This window comes from Corvus moneduloides, chromosome 2 (assembly GCF_009650955.1).
Source record: "Corvus moneduloides isolate bCorMon1 chromosome 2, bCorMon1.pri, whole genome shotgun sequence".
NCBI lineage: Eukaryota > Metazoa > Chordata > Aves > Passeriformes > Corvidae > Corvus > Corvus moneduloides.
In genome coordinates, this window is record NC_045477.1 from 116,446,677 (window position 1) to 116,462,466 (window position 15,790).

At 37.6% G+C, this 15,790-nt stretch overlaps 1 protein-coding gene across 15 annotated transcripts in view; it reads right to left on the reverse strand.

Moving 5' to 3' along the window:
- CASK (calcium/calmodulin dependent serine protein kinase) overlaps positions 1–15,790 on the reverse strand; it is a 190,370-nt gene that overhangs the window by 47,809 nt on the left and 126,771 nt on the right. For 11 of the 15 annotated variants that reach the window (XM_032100951.1, XM_032100948.1, XM_032100947.1 and 8 more), the window contains 2 exons: positions 13,673–13,690; positions 5,905–6,026 (listed from right to left, as the gene is read on the reverse strand). In XM_032100951.1, coding sequence (XP_031956842.1) covers positions 5,905–6,026; positions 13,673–13,690 — 140 coding nt within the window. The remainder of the gene's footprint in view (positions 1–5,904; positions 6,027–13,672; positions 13,691–15,790) is intronic. The other 4 variants (XM_032100949.1, XM_032100961.1, XM_032100960.1 and 1 more) reach the window with 1 other exon arrangement.

The window sequence follows — 15,790 nt, forward strand, 5'->3', positions numbered from 1 at the left end:
GATTATGAAATAATGCAGAAGGAATTCCAGAAGAGCCTCTGCTTTTTGTGTTCTTTCAGACAGAGCTTCCAGAGAAGTTACCTTTTAGAGAACAAATGCACTGCACTGGTGGTGATGATCCAGCCCACCTGCTGAAGGAATTCTTCACACAGTTCTCCCTAAGGCTTGGTCGTTGTTCCATCTACACTGCTTGGGAAAGGAGTTCCCATTGCAGTGTGGGACCGTCCCTCCCACTCCCTGGGGCTGAGCACGCTGCCTCTGCACTGGGATAAAAGCCAGATTTGATTCCCCAAATAGCAAGGTGCCTTCCTGCCAACATAGTTTCTTCTTCTTTTTTTTTTTTAACAAATATTTTCCATGTATTTTTGTCTTTCAAATATATGAAATAAAGGATAATTAAAGATAGGAAAAACAATGTGTTTTAAAAATGATAAAGTATTATTTCACTTTGGCATAACATGTTCTGAGGGATTTTAAGCAACATCTGTAACACACTTTGTGATCTCTTTTTGCAAAAGAGAAGCATTCAGGTTTCACTAAAACATGTTCCCCCATAAGCGTTGACATAATCAGTATTCAAGAGGGCAAGGACCAGTGTGCATCCAAAAAACCTTGAATCCCACTATGTGATTCACATAGAAAGTCATTCTCATTCAAATCAAAATATAGTAAAATTAGATGATCTAGGAAAATATTTAAACTTTTTATACACAACTGCTGATTTATTTTATTTTCTACATCATATGATAGATATTCCACCGGTCTATCCATGATTTAAAATAGAAGAAAATGAAAGCATCTTGAAGAAAAAAATCAAAATAGTTTTTGCTTTTTTTTGCCTTTAAAAAAAAAATCCAAAGTATACATTAAAATTGTTAAAATAATATACTTTTCTCAGAAAAGAGCAGATCAGAGATAAATGCATTAAGAGTTTAAAGCATATTCAAAGAAAGAACTATAGTATCAGCCATGCCTGGACACTGCTGAATAACTGAAACTTTTACAAAGGACATTCAGATTTACTGTGCCAACATCCAGATAGGGAGGGTAAACAGAACAAACCAAAATAAACCCAGCAGAAAGCTTTAACCAACCATGTAAGAAGCTAAACTGAGGTTCCAATAACATTCATTCTAGCAAAAGAGAAAATATGTTTCCTTAAAAGTCTGGACTTCAGGACCAAATCTGTTTGGATGACAGAGTTCAAAAGAAATCCTAAGGAAACTCTGAAGTGTGCACAGATGCAGGTTCTTGAGAAACACTACCATGATCAACAAAGGATAACAGACACAGAAGACTCTCTTGAGAAATCAGTATGCCTTAAATATACGCACTGTGAATATAAATTAAACTCAGAAAGAAAGAAGTGTCTGCACACATGGATATGATACAAATGACTAGTGCAAAATTTATTTAACCTCATTTAGTTAAAACCATACGTGTGTAGTGTGTTAAACCAGCAAAAAGTAAAATAAACTTTCTTGAAAGCTTGTAACATTTCTATCACAGAAATAACAACACTTACCTCAATGACTCCATCTATGAAAATAATGTAACAAACTTTTAAAATTAACAGCCGAAAGACATCAGCCTAGAGAACTATCTCTGCCTCAGGACAGACAGATGCAGACAAAGGCAGCAGCACAGAGAGGCCCCAGCCACACAAAAGCTGATACTGTTCTCCTGCTGGGTGAAAATCTCACTTGTAAATCAAGCGACATCTGCATTCAGAACTACCCCAGCCACGGCCCTGCAGAGGTGACCAAAGCACTCCACTCAACAGGAGAATGATTTCTCTTGTCTCCTTCAATGCCAGCAGCTGCACAAAACAGCAGCTCCTGGGTTTACATTTTAGCAAAATTCCTTTGATGCACTGGTAGAGATGAAACATAATGTGTAAAACCCTTCCCCACTAGGCACAGCCTTGAAGCCCACTATGCTTTTCAAAACAAATAATCACTCAAGTAAAATCTTTTGCCATGATACAAAACACCAAATGCCTCCAAAATTAGTAACCTCTTCACATTTCTTTCCAACTTCTTTATCAGTCCTGCTGACACAGGACAGCAGTGTCTCCCAGGATGTCTTTCATGAAAGTCAATAAAAAAGAATTTAATTCGAGCATTTGATAAGGCTTCTAAAAATCTGACAATGGTAATAAAAAACTGCTTTCACTACTTAACTCTGTTTTTCCATGAAGTTATTTATATACTGTATTGCATTCTTTATCATCTAAATTGGGTACTGGAATGAAACAGTCTGTAAAGCTTTATGTAGTCATAAACTCAGACATTCTAAGTGACACAGAGAAATGTCCTACAGCATCCACCAAAATTTTGATCATCACACATTTAACAAAAGCAAGAAAAAAGAAAAATCTGTCCAAACCAAAGTTACTCTTTTACAAAACAAAACAAAACAAAAAACAAACAAACAAACAAAATAAAACAACAACAACAAAAAAAAAAACAACCAAAAAAATCAAATATTAAACAACAAATTTTCTTTGGGTAGTGAATATTTCTATATGGTTGTTTCTAGAAGGGCCTTTCTGCAGTAAACACAATTAAGTTTTTAATAATAAATTGTGTAACTTCTGTGCAGGAAAAAACCCACCCAACACAAATAATAGGAATCTGTAAAATGATGAAAAAAACACACAATGAAACTATTCAATAAATTCACATCAGAATACACTGGTGTATTGCAGGATTTGGCTGAGAGTGAATATAAACTACTTTCTAAGCAGTTGGCACCTTTTTCCCCCTTGTTTTGAACACCTCTGGCCCCCAAGTAAATTGGAAGAGAGTCTTAAGACAGTTATTTAAACAAATAAATCAATTAAAAACAATCAGTGGGATGATGCCTTCTGTGGCCTTCAGAGGTGCCTGTCCTCATAATACCCAAGTCAATTAATTACTGAGAAAGAAGACTTACATTTTGTGATCTGAACAAAAAACCCAATACATTGGTAACTTGCACCCTTAACAAAAAGACCGTCCTTTCTTTTTTGGCCTTCAAAAAAAAGAGTTATTTCAGAGACAAAATAAGATATTTCAGCATCAGGCATGATCTACCATCATGTGCTTAATCTAAAAATAAGGATAACTCTTGAGAAAGAGTAGGAACACGAGAACAAATTTAACTCTGGAAAATGGCCACAGAAGAGGAACAGTAGTTTAATGCAAACTGACAGCCACAACTTCACAACAGACTAGAAAATTCCTACTTAATAGGATATAATGCTTTACAGGTTACTTTGTCTGGTGGCTTCAGTAACCCCAAATACTCTGAGAGGAATAAACAGTTTCCCTTACAGAACTTCATCCAAGTACAAGTGGTGATTTTTTCAGAAGTCTGAGAAAGAAATTGGAATAGTATTGATACAAAACCAGAAACCAATCTCCCACATTCAAGTTACTGACATGAAAAAGCTGCCCTTTCAAATAATACTGTCTGTAACTTGCTTCAGTCTTTGAAATATCTATTTCGGGACACTGCACTCTTTCAGAATTTTATTTTGTATTTTTCTAATCTAAGTATCTTTGGGAAGATTCTATCATCCCCCTTCCACATAGCATAATAAAACAAAAATGCTTCTTGATGGTATTTTGTTCTCACAGATATCTTATTATAAGGTGCAATTAAACGTATCCCCATCTGTTTATGAGAATCACTGTGATGAAGAATGTGAAAATTGTATGAATTCACTGCTGGTTTTTCTTATTTGCAAAGCTACCATTACAGCAATAACAGGTCATGAAGTGCAAGGAACCAGACTGGTACTGTCAAGAGCAGAAAAAAAGCAAAAGCATTGCAGAAGCATGAGTTAATGTCTGGCAGACCTGTCATCCAGCAAAATACTGAAACTGAGGCCATGTGGTTTACCAAAGCCCAAGAAGTGGTAAGATAACATAACAATGGTTAATAAATATCTAAAACCTTTCTGCATGAGTGACACATGGTTCTTATTACACTCATGTTATTCTACTCCTCTCCAGATTTTTTATTTCTTGTTCATATTACTTGAGCACCTTTCAATACTGCAGCATGCCATATTAGAAGAGTAATTTAAGCATCTGGGACAGAAGCTAGATGAACTTAAACTGGGAAAAAAAAGATGCATATTTTAATGCAAATTGCAAAGATGAGTTGTTGGAGATGCAATTCAGGAAAGTCATGAGCCCCTAGGCCCTTCTTCCTATGTGCTTTGTGTAATTTTATCCAATGACTGTTGATGTAAAGTGCATAAACAGGTACCAGAGAACAAAGATTAGAACTGTAGTGTTGTGCCAGAGCAATGCCATCACCATTTAGCAGCCAACTCCTATCTCTGGTTCCTCGAGTCCCAGGCGCAGCTGCGCTGTGGGGAAGCTCTGCCAGCAGCTTTGTGCTCCCACACAGGCCAGCTCAGAACCCAGCAGCTGGGGCCACTTCCAGAAGGAAGGATGTGTGGACTGGAATCCTTGAAACTTGAAGAATGCACAGAATTCATGTCACTGATCAAACAAGTGTACAAATCATTCACTACATTTTAAAGAGTCTGGACACCAAAGGACCTGTGGCACTGTTTACAATCAGCTCATGTTCCTGGCAAAGCTGCACAGAGGAACTACATCATTCAGTAATTTTTCAGAAACTCTCTAAAGTCTCTACAAACATAATCATCTACCTGCAGATCAGACAGCTCGAATGACTCCTACTCCCGTGGCTCTTTCACTGGGTAAAAACCACACACAGCTTGTTAGATTTGTGATATTCACTGAGCTGTTCAGTTTAAGACATAGTAATGGTCATCATCCATGAGGTCACACAAGCATTTTGGTTTGATCCAGGAGTGCATTTTTAAAATTAATCTCATTATGCCCATGTACCATTCTTTATTTTTCACTGTGCAGTTTTACCAGAGCATATTTACTCTCAAACAACATTAAAATAAAAGATGCTGTTCACCTACCAGTGGTTATTCAGTCCGTAGGACTGCAGTACCACTGGCATAAAGTTAAAGCCCTTAGAACACACAGAACTGTCAGCACTGGCTCCTCAGTGCCAGCTGCTTTTTTCTGCAGATCTGCCACTGCTGTGTCACAGCACTTGCTGAGGTGCCTCTCTGCAGTTGGTTCCACCTCGAGTTTTTTCTCAGTGCAATGTGTAGATTGCTTTACAAAAAGCCAGTCTTGTCTGAAAAACAAATCCTCTGTCTTCAACATTAAGTATCCACACATCCCAGAAAAAAAAACACCAGGGAAAGTTTTTTTCTGCTACTTTTTTTGACTTTTATGTTCGATCCCAGTGCTGGGTAGATACAAAGTCACTGACAACATGATGTGCTTTTGAATTTGTCATTCAATGAGTGTTTTGGCACTCCAATAAGACTCTGCTGTCTTATGGACTGACAGCTCTCCAGAACCACAGAGCAATACAGATTTTAGATGATTGAGCCTATTACATACCACGTCCAAGTGAAAAAGAGAAATAAGCATACCTTGGTGCTTCACACAAAAAATGTCATACTTGTAAAAATATACCCAGAACTGGCCCAAGATTAATACACTATATAATAATGACAAAAATAGAATATGTACAGTTATAAAGTTGCAATTCACATTTAAAATAAAAACTAAAATCTAGCCCTTATTAAAAGAAAAAGAAGCTGTTCTGATGAATTACTTTAAAGCAAACCTATTAACTCAAACTCTTAATCACTTACATATTCTAAAATACTCTACATTACAGTCCTAAAAATGTATTTTTGCATAAAGTGCTGGATGATTCTTACATTCTACTGTTAAATTAATTTTTGTATCAAACAAAGAAATGTAATATGCTCAGGATAAAACAAAATGTGATCCAATGAACAACAGATATAGGAACACATTCAAATTTTTATCACAGAAAACTTACATCTAGTAACGTGTGAAGATGCTGATCCTGGAAAACACTGTGAAGAAAATCTAAGTCTTTTTCACTGCAGTCTGTAAGTGCATGAATTTCTTCCAGGCTGTCCAGCACCTGTGAGACTGCTCCTATGGGACAACAGACAGGGGAAAAAAAAGAGAATAAAAAATCAATAAAGCAAAGGCTCATGGTAAACTGAACTTTGGAAAAGGAAACTTTCAATTCATCTGGTACAGCTGGAACAGGAGCTTAAAGAAGTTGGAGTTTTAACAGGAAAACTCACAGAATAAACTTTACATATATCAACAGTGCTCACAGATAATGTAATTATACATAAGAAATGGCTCAGTGGGAGAGAGGTTAAAACCTGACTTTATTACGCTCAGCTTTGTTCTATTTTAGCCTTGCTTCCAATGATGTCTTATGGAGTGACTTGGATTATTGGCCTGTCCTCACCATTCCCACCCCAACCTTCCCTTCTTCTCTTTTTGAACTGCTGACCAATTTCAAATACATACTGTAAAATTTTGAAATATCAGTCAGAATTATTTTGAAACCAAATCTGAAACATCAGTAAAATCAAGACGAACCTATGCTTCAAAAATACTTTTAAAATCAGCATTGGGATAAAGGAGGGAAGAGGGAGGGACTGCTGAGTCCTCTGGGGGACAAAAACAAGGCTGTAATGTGCTTTTGTTCTGTTTGTTCTGCTTGCTTGGTTATCTCCCACCCAGTTACAGCACTTGCTGCTTTTTTGCCAGGGCATTGTTTTGGGTCACAGGATGATGGGGATGATTTTTATATGGCATGGGGGGGAGCGAGAGCTATGGAGACAAAAAGGAGAAATGGGAGGCATTATGGAAGGTGGAAGTCCATGAGGAAAAGCTGAACTCTCAGCAAGGGAGGACAAAGAAACACAAATCCACAGTAAACCAGCCCACAGTGGTTCTGTGTGAAACAACTCCTTTAAAAATCAGAGTATCAGTGGTGGCTGCCACCTGTGTGCTTTACTAGAATGCCAACTTTGGCTTATCTCAACACACACAGAGCATGTCTTCACTTTTTCTACAGTGATAAAAGCATCTGGAAAGAGGGCAACATATCCAGTCAGAGTCTGCAACAATGCTGGTGTCTGGCAGTGAAATGCTGAATGCTTTTTCATAAATTCTTAATTCTGGATACTGAATTCTACACATTCTCTGTTTCACTAATTTCTCATCAATATGCTTATTCTCTTTACTTACTAGCTTGCCTGTGTCTTTTTGACAAGACAGATAATACCTAAAAAATTGCTCCATTCCTTGAAATTCTATCCTCCACTGCATGAACAATTCTTACCAGCCCTCCTCAACTCAAACTCTTTTGCACTGCATTTTCAGAATGTAATAAAACCAAAATACCCAATGCCCTCTTAACCCCCCAAGGAAACACGTTAAATTAACTTATTTCTCTGAAAACCTTGAAAAACTGGAATAAACATAAAGTACACAAAAGCTACTATACAAGACTTGCAACCTCACAGCTTAGAAGGACAAATAAATTACAAATCTAGAAACTCTTGCATCACATTTAGTACAAACCTCAGCCCAGGATTCTCCTTCACAGTTCCCTGTACAACAAGATTTGAGAACCACAGTATCCCCCTCACTCACAACTCATGGCTCAGGAGCAGTAAAACTCCTTAGTTCTCTTCCATCAAGTGTGTCTGACTACTTGTATCTGTTTGATGTACTAATTTATGTTCTTTTAAAAATCTGTGGCTGTCAGCAAATAAATGGTTTGACTTCTAGTAGTTGCTGTGCATGAGGTTGGGTGCACTGAAAAAGAGAAAAATTTGCTTCCTCTTTGACAATGAACAAGGCTGCTCAGCTGAAAGGAACCATCCACATTCCTCTGCCAGAGACATAGTAGGAAACCTGAGCAAACATAAGGACTGGGGATCTGCTGGTAAGAGGATGGAAACATCACAGCTAAGCCTCAAAGGCAAGGAAAAACAACTAACCAAGGACCCAAAAAGCACTGCACTGTTTCCTTAACATGTTCAGCACATCACTTAAAGGTTGATGGACTTAGAGATCTGCAGGCCTGAAGGAAAGTGCTTGACTTTCCAGGATCCAGTTGGTAGGAGAAAATTTGTTAAAATTCTCTTTTATTCCTGCTCTTGTCATGCTCAGAGGTTGAATTATTTTATTCTCAAGCAAAGCTTCTTTTTCTGTGTTCACAGCTCTTTCTGTGTATTTGGAGTATTTTAGGAAAACTCAAGAGAAGATTCACTTCAGAGGCCTGAATATCTTAAGAGTCTCTAATACTGCTCACTGTTGCTCATAACCACCAAAACCTGAGCCAAATCTGAAACCAGTATGTTCAAAGTTGCTTGCAGAGCTGTGTTACTGTGAAACAACAAATGCTCTGGACCACCACATTTTTTATTTGACAGTACTATTTACTTTGCAAACTTTATTTTGTGGAATACTTTGTGGGCTTTGAAATGGAAATGAAAGTTATGATTTCTTAATATTTGCATCTCAACAACCTCTTGAGTATTTGGGAATTCCAAAAAAATTAGGGTTTGATCATTAGGTCTTTTCTTCTCCTGTCCATTGCTCACATGGAATAGAAGGCTGTAAAATAAAGTTTCCAAGAATGTCCTTAAGAAATTTGATGGGACTTTCTGACAGTGACTTTGTTAATCCCTCAAGATGACAGTTTTACCTTATGCTCTTTTTTTTACCTACAATCTTATGCTTCACCTACTGTCATGCCTTTCACTTATTTACAAATAATGTGCACCTGCATGAGAAAATGGCATAGCAGCAATATCTTGACAGCATGTTAGCACTTAAAAAAAGTGACAGAACAATTTTTGTGAACACCTAAACTCTCTTTGTTACAGACAACTGGTTAAAAAAGACCAGAAGTACCTTCTGGTAGAGTTTTAAATTCAGAGAAGAGATACTACATAAATTAAAATTAACCAACCTTTACAGCGCACCTATTTCTAAAAAGATTCATATTCAAGCTAAATTTCTAACCTTTGGGGAAAGTGTAAAGGCACTCAGTATTTATAATTACAGCTTATATCCTTTTGAAATAGGATTTAATCTCCTTTCAACATTGCAAGTGCACCCATTTTAGCCTCAGCACAAATGATAAAGGAAGGACTTAAATGAATTATTAGTCATACAAGCTAAAAGCTCAGATTTCTCATGGTCTGTAGCAGTTACAGACAGAATCTAGAAACATCAAAATTAGAATGATGCATAAATATTAGTAAGGCAGGAAAAATAAGGAAGCTGACTAACTTGACTGGCTGTGTTAGCTTGTTTTTTAAGACTCCATAAAGTAACCTTTGTTAGGAAATGCTGCTCACTGCCCCAGAACTTTCAAGCAGCCCCAATTTCTGGGTGAGATGAATCTCACCCTGCACCTTAAATTACTATAAAAACAGATCCAATTGCACAGGAAAGGCTGCAATTCCAGTGATATAAATAGAAGACTCTTCTCTGCAGAAACAGTAACAAAATCCACACCAAACATGGTTCTGTGAGAAGACTGTGGATCCTGCTGTAAATATACAGTAAATGATCTCAGTGTCCAAAGGAGCAGTGACACTCTGGGCCACGCACACAACCTTGTCCTTCTTGTATTCCCATAAGGATACCTAAAGAAGGATGGCTGCAGCTATTCAGTTTCCTGGTGGCTGCCAACTCTGAAAAGTTGAAAACGATGGGCTGTCATATACTAAAAAGAAGAAAAACCACATCAGAATGCTTATGACAGTCTCCTGCAGTCAGTACTAGCACATAAAACGCTTGTATGGTTAGTGGAATAACTTCTTAAGGATCACACCAAATTAATTCTGAGAAGACAGAGATGAATTGAGCAGTTTTCTGCCTACCGAGGTAGATCTATTATTTATCAGAGAGACGTATTTGCTTTATGAGGCACAAACTTGGGATTTTCTCTTTACCCAGTGTGTAGTCCAAGTTATCACAGGTATTTTATGCAGGTTCTGTTACCTCATTTTTGGAGATGGCCATTCAGAAATAGTTCTCCTACATCTGAATTCTGTCTCTAGACTCTGCAGTTCTCATACAGTGTTCTTACTACCACCTGAAGTTGCTAAGACACTGGTTCATCAGGTTGGAAGTAGGCAAAGCTTTGGTAAAGTAGTGTTGTTACTATAATGAGGCATCCAGCTATTCTAGTCTGGAAAAGGTGGTTTGACTAGAGAAACTGAACTTTAAAGGTACAGAGGAGATGCTTATTTCTCCCCAGAACAGAGTAAAAGAGAATATGGAATACCATTCCAACAATTTCCTACATATTCTGCAGCAGTAGTGTTTCACCCCACTACAAAACATCCCAAAAGTTTGCTTTTCTGAGGCTTCTCAGCACACCAGGCAGGTATAACTGGCTTCCTCTGTTATGTAACAGGCAGTAAATAGAATTAGGAACTTCTTCTCATGTGATATGTGATCTGCAACAGTGCAGAACTGAGTAAGTGTTTAGGTAAAGAGACTCAGATATTGCTGCAAAACACAGACTACATCCTGACTGCAAACACATTCTGACAGAGGGCAAAAGAATTCCTTGATTTATTTTTTAACACTGAAATTACAAATGCTCATTTAAGTCTTGCTCAGTCATAGACCCTCTTCTGAGTAATGAAAACTCAGAACTCAGGAAGCCTGATGTTCAAACACAAAACTATAAACCTGTGACCTTTTTGCCAGTCTCCCGCAATTACTATGCCAGGAAATAACTCTGCAGAACTTATAATAACCATTATAATAATAGCATGTTTTTATTAAAGAGACATTGGCAAAATCAAATCCCTTAGATTTGCAGAATCACATAAAATGAAGTTCATGACACTAGCCACTCATTTTAATCCTGTTCATTCCAACTATGCTTTATATTGTATAAATAGGTAAGCAGCTGTACCTTGAAGATTGTACAGTGGTATTTAAATGACTAACCAAGGCTTTGCTGTCATTTGCAATGTCTCTGTATATCACAGTTCAGTCCTTATGCCAGCCACTCTACAATGAACAGAAGCTGATTTCTCTCAACCTCATCTCTTGGCTGCCTTCTTGTGTGCAGCTGCCGGAAATGAAATTTAAAAATCAATCCTGGCTCTTAAAGCACAGGCACTTCAGAAAGCAGGGTTTACATTTTACTTTGTTTGTGAAGAGGTCTGAGGCTAGTACATCCAGCAAGGAAAGATGAAAAATCATCAGAAATTGTTAGATTTTAGAGAGATCAAATATTAGAATCACAAAGTGAAGTCACAGGATACAGTCTCATGGAAAAACAAGCATGGGCATTATTATAAAGTGCAGACCTGTCCACTACTTTAACTGATGTAACTTCTCAGATTTAGAGAAAGCCAGCTGAGCACCAGCTGCTCTTCATCACTTGAAACAACATCTGCAAAAATCACTGGAGCTGAGATGCCTCTGATCTCACACAGTAATTTGTTCTCTTTGCTGTTCACTGTATTCCAGAGCAACCGACTCTGCAGGGACAGATGACAGCCAAAGCAGGTGTATATGTGTGTATATATACGTATATATATGATTACAATAGGTTAAATAAGGTGGGAGATGTATGTTTCACATATACACACAGTGTAATTAAAATGTAAGCCAGGTAAAGACTCTACCCTGCTTAAATTTGAACTATAAAGTGTTTCACGACTTCTTCCTTCTTGGACTGAAACCAAACAGTGAAGTTTAGACACCCTATAAAATTTACAAATAAGCTCCTACATGCACACAGTTCTGTGAATGCTACTGGGAAGCAAATAAAGCAGTGAAAATACAAATATATGTATATACATACACTATATGTATATAAAACAATCAGGAAGAGTCTAGTAAGAGAACTAGAAAGATGGAGGTTTATGGAGATGACACTAAAAATTCAGAAACAAGACAGCCAGCACAATGGAAGGGTATTGGGATTTACATTAAAGAAGGTAAGAACATCTACAGAATACAAGAAAGGAGAGAGGCATGTAAAAGCCAGAAAAGAAACCAAGGGAAATAGATGAAGGAGAGAAAAACAGGGAGAAAGAAAAAAAGACTAAACAAAGGAAAAAAGAAAAATAAAGGAAAAAAAGAAAAGAAAACAAGAGATAAAGTGTTCCCAAACAGCAGAAGGAATGTAGAGAAGAGTACTATGTATGGAAAATAGAAAAGGATGGGGGAAAGAGGACAAAGAGGGCATCGAGAAACTGATGCTTAATTTTGAAGAGAGACTTCCTTTTATCCTGCACACACAGGGGCACTGAGTGTAGGCATGGCTCCAGCTTTCTTCTGTCTCCATACCTGGCACCTTCACACAGAGTTTGCCAATTCTTTTCCCAGCTACCCCTCACTGTAAAACCAGACTCAAATATGACAGAAGCCAGACTAGCGTGTGGTAAAGAAACAGGCAGAAGTGTTGCTTTTCAGACCAGACCTGTACCTTACATGTAGGCACACTCACTTGCAACTAAACAAGTAAGTATTTTAATAAATGAATGCCCTTCAGTATCCCTTCCTTAGACCCTTTCTTCCTCATTGCAAAAATATCTGAAAACCCCCTTCTGACCAGCATGATGGCAGTACACTCCATTATAGTCAGTCAGTTTGCAGAAGAAAACTCTCTATGCACAAACAAAAACCCAAAAATCATGGCACAGGCTCTGTATGAGCATTTTTTTTTCCCCCCTACAACTGTTGAAAAATAAAACTATCACAAAACTTTTACATAAAAATCCATTGAAATTTCACTCTCATGTTACTGGACAGGCATTCTGAGATGGGGAAATCGGAGCACAAGGAACAACTTCCCCCACAACCTGTAAAATCAAAAGAATGAACCAAACAACAACAACCACAAAATCCATGACTGATCAGAAATGGAGACATGGACATATGTCCTGCTGACATGTCCTGACCTAGGACAGAAGTAGAGCTGTTAGCCTACAAGTCTTAAAATGCTGCAGGAAGCCCCCACTTTTTACAGCTTGTTTTTGGAGATGCTGAATTAGTTGTTTTTGAAATGCTTGTGGTTTGTATCAAAGGGCCTAGAATTTCACACCTTCTCCTCTGTCTAGTATAGTCTGCAGATTTTAGAAGTGCTTGTGCTCCCAGTCTCTCACAAAGTGTGCTGCTACCTTGCAGCAGAACCTCCTCCCTACATGCTAACAACATTCCTTCACTGAAGAGACACATATTGGATAGTTACTGAAATCAGGTGTATGCATATCCACAGTGTATATGCATAGGTCAGATATCACATCAACACAGAAGGATCAAGAAAGTTCATGCAAATGTAGAGCAAGAATATAATATTTACTAACATTACAGTATATGTTGGTGGTAGGAGAAAAAAACCATTAGTCCATGAAAACAATTTTGGAATGAAAATGCAAAACTAAAATATTGTATACTTTATTAATTCAATGAAAACTAAATTTTAGTTCAGTTGTGTTGCAAATATTAAATATTGGGAAAAAAAATCCCCAAAACTCAGGTGATTTTAATACTGCCTCTAGATTAGAATCTTCAGAATTCCCTGGAAATCATCCTTCTGCTTAATTATACTGTCGGTTACATTATACTGTAGACAGATTTAGTCAATACCAGACAATCTTACTTTGACAGGCAGTATTAAAACTGAGAAGAGCAAAGAGAAGCAAAAGAAAGCAGATTTTTAAACATGCAACGACACACACCATAGCTGACTGATATGCCTTAAAGGAAAACAAAGGGATACCTACTTTCTGCTGCTAGAAGTCCTAGAAGGAAGGCAGCGTTTGGACAAACAACAAACAGTATGAAGATTTCAGAACAAGCGATTTATAAAGCTGCAACCTAGTGCACTAATTTAGCCCCAAAAGAGTCTCAACAAAGTGACAAAGATCCCCCCCAGTTTTTAATATGGTTTCTATGGGTGAAGCAAATGGCACTGTCAGACTGGGGTGGGAGGAAAACACACACTTGGCATTGGGAAGGCAGCACATGGATGCAGTGTTAGAGGTCTATTAACACCAGACTTTTTCCAACATTGGTTAAACTATTTTAAAAAACTCATGGACAGAAAGAGATTTCTAATAAAAACACTGTAACAGGTAAAATGATAAAATAATTCAACATACTGCAAACGATGTATAACATCATATTAATATACTTAATAAGCAAAATTTAGCAGTGTTATATTGAAATCAAAAGTTTCAGTGAGAAACATTATGAGAACCATTTAGAAATTCAACCACTTCATTATTTTATTATTTTTAAAATTTTAATTAACAGTGTCTTTATGCCTTTTTTTTTTTTTTTAATAAACATACCAGAGCAAAGAATCAATAGCTGAAAAATCATAAAGTTAATAATGGAATATTGGAAACACACAAACCCATGATCTCAAAACTGACAGCTGTGCTTGTAATACTAGTGAAGGAATTAATAAGAATAAATTATAAGGTGAATGTATTTTTTTTCCCCCTAAGCGCTCATACTTTAAGAAGTTACACAACACCCTTTGCAAATATTTACAAAATCACTGGTAATTTTTGCATAACAAAAGTGTTTCTTTTTCTTACTCATATTGATGAAACCGATGGGTTTTAAGATACGGGCTTGTATTGCCCATATTTCATGAATTCTAAATCCCATGAATCTACTAGCCATTCTAACTTGTGAGTTCAGCTACTTCCATGTGTGTTGAAAACAGTTACAAATTGTCCATACATATACTTTGACCTTACCCTGAAAGACTAAGAGATTTAGCTTAATTCCCATTATTATTATTATCAAATTTGGAAATCAAGATCTCATGCCATTAAAAACAACTCATTTGACACAACAATAGAGTCTGACAAAATAGAACAGAATGAAAATTTCAATTTGCACACATCAATCCTGAAACAAAATACCAAAAAGCAATGCTGTATGTGGAATCTGTGCCTTGCAGTTGGAGAAAATGAGGCAGAAGCACTGAAGGAGCCTCAGTGTGGCTGCTTTGTGTGCAGTGCAAAACTCTGCTTCTACGTTCATCTGCTTCCAGAGTGACCACAGAGCTCAGCACTCACACACCAGTGCAGGAAGTGCTGCAGCAGTGCCCCTGCTTAGCACAGGTACAGGAGCACATCTGGCCACCCAGGCTGTTCTCTCACTCTGTGGTTACCCAGAAACACAGCTCGAGAGGATCCCTTACAGGAATTCAGAACTGTCTGTGGCAAAAAGCCGCTCTGAAACCTGTTAGTTATAGCTCAGAAATGTGTGCCACAGACCAAGCAATCCCAGCAGACATCAGAGAGTAACATCCTTCAACCAAAAGGTAAGGTTTGCTTTAACTAAAAGTCAGTTATGCAGTTTTCCAAAGACTATGGACTATCCACTGGCTTAACTCCATCACTGACTCAGTTCTGAAAATGTGGCTACAAAAAGCTTTTGGAAATAAAAAGTTATAAAAATCCTCTTCAGTTTATCAGTTTTTCTAACTGTTGGCCTGAAAACTTAACCCTTTTGAATCTACTTAACACTCCATACAAAACAGTCATCCTCAATTCAGCTTCTCAAGTCAAACCTCAAGAAGCCAAAGAAGGAAAAATTAAAAGCTTTAACACTTGGTGATGTTCAATCCCCACCCTGAGACCCTGTTATGAAAATACTTGAAAACTGTATGGCTGTTCTCTCTGCTGGGGGACAAGTGGCCAGCATATGACAGAGGGAGAGGAAATCCTGTCTAGAGCTAATGTGCAATCAGGAGGTAGGAGGGCCAGGCACTGGGCAGGAAAGCAGAGGGAACCAGATGGGGAAGGGCAGCAGAGAGCAAACACTGTTTCATGCCACCTTATGTATTTCATGGTCCACTTCAAATACTTCCTATTGGGCTA